This window comes from Chionomys nivalis, chromosome 12 (genome assembly GCF_950005125.1).
Source record: "Chionomys nivalis chromosome 12, mChiNiv1.1, whole genome shotgun sequence".
Lineage (NCBI taxonomy): Eukaryota > Metazoa > Chordata > Mammalia > Rodentia > Cricetidae > Chionomys > Chionomys nivalis.
The window spans coordinates 1,622,220-1,626,794 of record NC_080097.1 but is presented as its reverse complement, the minus strand read 5'-3'; the positions used below and the strand labels follow the sequence as shown (position 1 = coordinate 1,626,794).

The 4,575-nt window shown below is 41.9% G+C and overlaps 1 protein-coding gene across 3 annotated transcripts in view; it reads right to left on the bottom strand.

Annotated features, from left to right (window-relative positions):
• Positions 1-648: 648 nt before the first annotated feature.
• Tmtc4 (transmembrane O-mannosyltransferase targeting cadherins 4) overlaps positions 649-4,575 on the bottom strand; it is a 54,837-nt gene continuing 50,910 nt past the window's right edge. For all 3 annotated transcript variants that reach the window (XM_057786626.1, XM_057786625.1, XM_057786624.1), the window contains exons 17-18: positions 2,845-2,914; positions 649-1,871 (exon numbers count right to left, since the gene is read on the bottom strand). In XM_057786626.1, coding sequence (XP_057642609.1) covers positions 1,723-1,871; positions 2,845-2,914 — 219 coding nt within the window. In that variant the 3' untranslated portion in view covers positions 649-1,722. The remainder of the gene's footprint in view (positions 1,872-2,844; positions 2,915-4,575) is intronic.

Sequence of the window (4,575 nt, the reverse complement as noted above, 5' to 3'; positions counted from 1 at the left end):
AACTCTTTTAGCTCTGGATTCCCTCTGCAGCTGTTCTCAGAGAAAATGGTCATTTGGTTGAATAATACTTCAGGAAGCATTTTGTGATTGCAGAATTTGGAAGTCCATTCTGTAGGCTCTTCTTCTTTTCTTCCTGTCTTAAGAGAGCTGTAGTAGATTATCCTAAGACTGAAGTAGAAGGCTGGCTTCCTGTAACTCCTCTACTTACCTAGTAGTACTTATGTATGTGTGTATGTTTTAAGACAGGGTCTTGCTACAGAGCCCAGCTGGCCTCACACTCATGGTCCTCTGCCTTAGCTTCCCAAGTAGCTGGAATTAGAGACATTCACCACCACACCTGGATAATGGCTTTTTTATTTTAATGTTTGGATTGTTAATGACTGATGGGGCAGCATTGAAACATGAGGAAATCTGATCACAGCCCTTCACTTCTTTGGGTATTCTTGTGTCTCAGTTCAGTCTGTGCTACTGTGGGGTTTCTGCCTGCTCTTTCACTCATACGCAGGAGAGACCCAACTCCACCGTTAAGGAGAGAGAGGAACAGTGGGCCCTAGAACTATACACCAGCCATACTCAGGAGAGACCCCACTCCACCATAAGGAGAGGGGAACAAAATAGTCATCACTAAGAAGAAACTATGACAGCGCATGCCAGTTTGTGTGATAATTTTACTGTAGTAGAAATTACAGAGATTGCATAAATTATTAGGTCAACTGTATATAAAGAACAAACCAAGTAAACAAACTGTTGAGATCTAATAAGACAATGAAAAACAACTCAACTTTTAAGACCACCACACAATCCAGAACTATTACTTCTTTTGTAAGAAGATTTACTTCTTTTTTGCATTTTCTGGATATAATAATGTCTGTAGGTACATTATGTGAAATGGAAACCCACTTCACCACTAAAAACATGAAAACACAATGTACATAAACACGTAGCCCTCTGAACACTGGACAGAACAGAAACCAAGATGTCAGGGTACCTGCCTTTGCCTAAGCACGGCAGGAGTACTCTACCCAATGGCAGCTTTCTGTAGAATATTATCCTGTGTGCTAACATCATACATGTTGGAACACATACCTCCCACAAGTGTCAATATCTTCCTATGAAAGAAAAAAATATACAGACATATCAGATGTTAAAAATTCCCCTTCTTCATTCAATTATTTATCCTGTTCAACACAAAAAGTGAATGATTTCTTACAAACTCCAAGTTATACTGTTGCAAGAGACTTAAAAAAAACCCTAAATCTTAATTTACTCTTTCTTGTCATTAAATAAACATGCTAATATACAGATACATTTGATGCTTGTGTAAATTGTGGGAGTCAGTCATGTCTAGGTCACTCCAACTCACCATGAGAGTCATATACCCCAAATGCAGGTTTAACATGAGTAAAAGTTGCTCAAGATAACTTTTCTCCTTTTTCTGTTTAGTTTAAAAAGAAAAAAAAAGGGCTTCATTTTTGGGATTTTAGAATTACATTTGGGTGATCTGAAAAAATACATTTTCAATGCAAAAATGCTATCAAGCATTCGGGAGTATACTGCTGGTGCTATAATCTTTTTGCATGTATTCGTTTATATAGAAAAAATAACAGTAAACAAAACGTCTGAGAACTTTAAATGGCTAAACACAAACGCACAATCTGAACCTAGGCCTCATGCACACACGCACGCGTGCACACACACACAAACTCCAAACATGGGGGAAGATCACACGTCTTTCTTCTGCATTTGTTCGAGCTTTCTTCTCAGAAGACTGTAATTCTCCTTGGTGCCTGCTGCCACGGGGTCAAGCTGCAAGGAGATCTCATAGTGTTTCTTGGCCGAGCTGAGATGTCCCCAGCGATGATAGAGCACAGCTGAAATAGCAGGAGATGAATTTGGTTGGAAGCGCTTCTGACTGCCTTGCAGGATTCCCAAACACATGCACAAAGAGCTATTGTGGAGCCTTTACAGAAAGCAGCGTTTAAAAAATATTGTTTGTACTGTAAGCTTTATTTATTGTAATCACACACCCTGGGGAGCAGCCCCTGGGCCCTCGCCTGTGACTCATGGGGCTCGTCTTATTGCTAGATAGGATTCACGTGCTTCCAGAGATGTTATTACGAAAAGAAGGGCCGTGATGGTCTCAAAGCTGCCATGAAACATCTAGCTTGATAGCCCTGCACCGAGCTTGGGCCATGTCAAAGTCTTATTATCTCATTCTCTATAAAGAAACCCACTGTTTATGTTTTCTTAGCTTTATTTATTTTTATTTTATGGGTATGAGTATATTGCCTGCAGGTATGTAAGTGTACCACATGCATTCGGTGCCTGGTGCCTATGGAAACCAGAAAATGTCAGGTTCTCTGGAACAGGAGTTTCAGATGGTCATGAGCCTCCACACGGGTGCTAGGACCCAAATCTGAGTCCTCTGCAAGAGTAGCCAGAGTGCTTAACTGCTGAGCTGTCTCTATAATCCCAGACTTTTATTTTAAGTGAAGATTCCCATACACCTTTTGGTGAAATAATACCTGTGCTTTTAGGTGGAAATCGGGGCTCGCATATCAGAAAGTGATGTTACAATAAAGCGAGTCTTCAGGATCCTGAACCCGATTGCAGGTCTAAGGAATGCTTCTCGTGAGGTACGGGAGCATGAATGCAGGCTCCCAGCATGCCAGGCAAGCACTCTATGCGGAGCTCCATCACCAGCACATTTAATAAAACTTCATTTTGAGACTGGGTCAATACAGGTTAAGTTACAAAAATTATTTTTGAAAAAAAGAAAGAACTTGTAGATATACATATAAAATAACAGAATTTAAATAAAATTCAAATGGAAAACTTTCTTACCCAAATTACCATGGTAACTTGCAACATTTGGATTTGCTTTAATTGCCTTGAGGAATAAAGCTTCAGACTCCTAAAAAATGAAATATACACAGAAGATATTATGCACAAAGCAAAAATAATGATCTTAACTTCCAGCATTACTGTTTTTATCAGCAGCTGCTTTTGTAGAGAACCCAGGTTGGAGTCTAAGCACTCACATAGCTTCTCACAACCATCTATAACTCCAGTGCCAGAGGACATGATGCCTTCTGGTCTCCATGGGCACTGCACACATGTGGTGCACAGACACACATACAGGCAGAACACTCATACACATAAAAAAGGTTAAAAAAATTTAAAGTATCTTTTTAAGGAGAAGCATCAGCTGGGTATAGTGTGCACACCTGTACTTAGGAGGCTAGGATGGAAGAGAGCCAACCTGGGCTACATAACAAAATACAGCAGGATTCAGTCTATTAAACAAACAGGTATAAATAAATTTTTTTGAAAAAAAAAACAAATAAATTAGGTAGAACCTACATGAGAAAAACCAAAGAATTCTTTTTTTTTTTTTTTTTTTTTGGTTTTTCGAGACAGGGTTTCTCTGTAGCTTTGGTGCCCATCCTGGAACTAGCTCTTGTAGACCAGGCTGGCCTCGAACTCACAGAGATCTGCCTGCCTCTGCCTCCCGAGTGCTGCGATTAAAGGCGTGCGCCACCACCGCCCGGCTAAAACCAAAGAATTCTTAACATGTGACACACATGACCACTCTTGTTGTGATGTGCTCTTGAACCCCAAGGCAGTGGAGACAGCAATGCAGAAAGGGAGTGGCTGGGAAGGACCACAGCAAGAGCTGAACATCACTTCTGCCCTCCCACACTGGCCCAGAATTAGCAACTAACATAAATTTTAATAGGTTTAAAATGATTCGCAGACAGCCACTTAATGCTCATTAAACTCACCCTTTGTTGGCATGATTTACCATTCAGGAGACAAATTCCACCCCTGCACATGTTCTATCAAGAGGCCAGAAGTTGAGCAGACTGCTATCTTCACTTTTCACAAGAACAGACTGAGGCCTGGCAGGTGAGCTACTGCTAGGTTCAAGGGCTCATGAATGAGCACTAGAACCACTTTGATACAACAGACACATTTTCTGTGCACCCAAGCTGCTAGCAAGCTGCCTGCCTGCATCTTGATGCTGACGAGAAATTCGTTTGGTCATTTCATGACTACGAGCCCGAGGATCTGAATCTGTATCTTAGCACCCTTGCAAAGGCTGACATACTGCTAGGGAGGCAGAGGCAGGAGGGCTCCTGAGTCTCTCTGGCCAGGCAATCTGGCCGAATCGGCAAACTCTAGGTTCAGCTCACATTCTCAAAAAATCAGGTAGTCAGAAACTGAGGAGGATACCTTGCATCAGCCTCTGACTCCAGTCACACGCATGTGCAAGCAAACACACACACACACGCCCCAAGTAAGAGAAAATCAACAAAGTGCATAAAAGACAAGTAAGTTGTCCAGAATGCGGACTCCCAATCCGTGGGCTAGACGATGGGCCTACGCCAATCCTGTAAGTCACCACTACCCCCACCTCCCTTGCCTTACTGTGTCTGCCCAGGGCTCTGTCAGGAGACAGCCAACAACAAGCAGGACAGGGCATCCTGCCTGCCAAGAACAAAAGGTCCTCTTCCCATTGTGACAGAAAAGCTACATAGATGTTTACATTATAAATCTTTAAAGAACAGTATC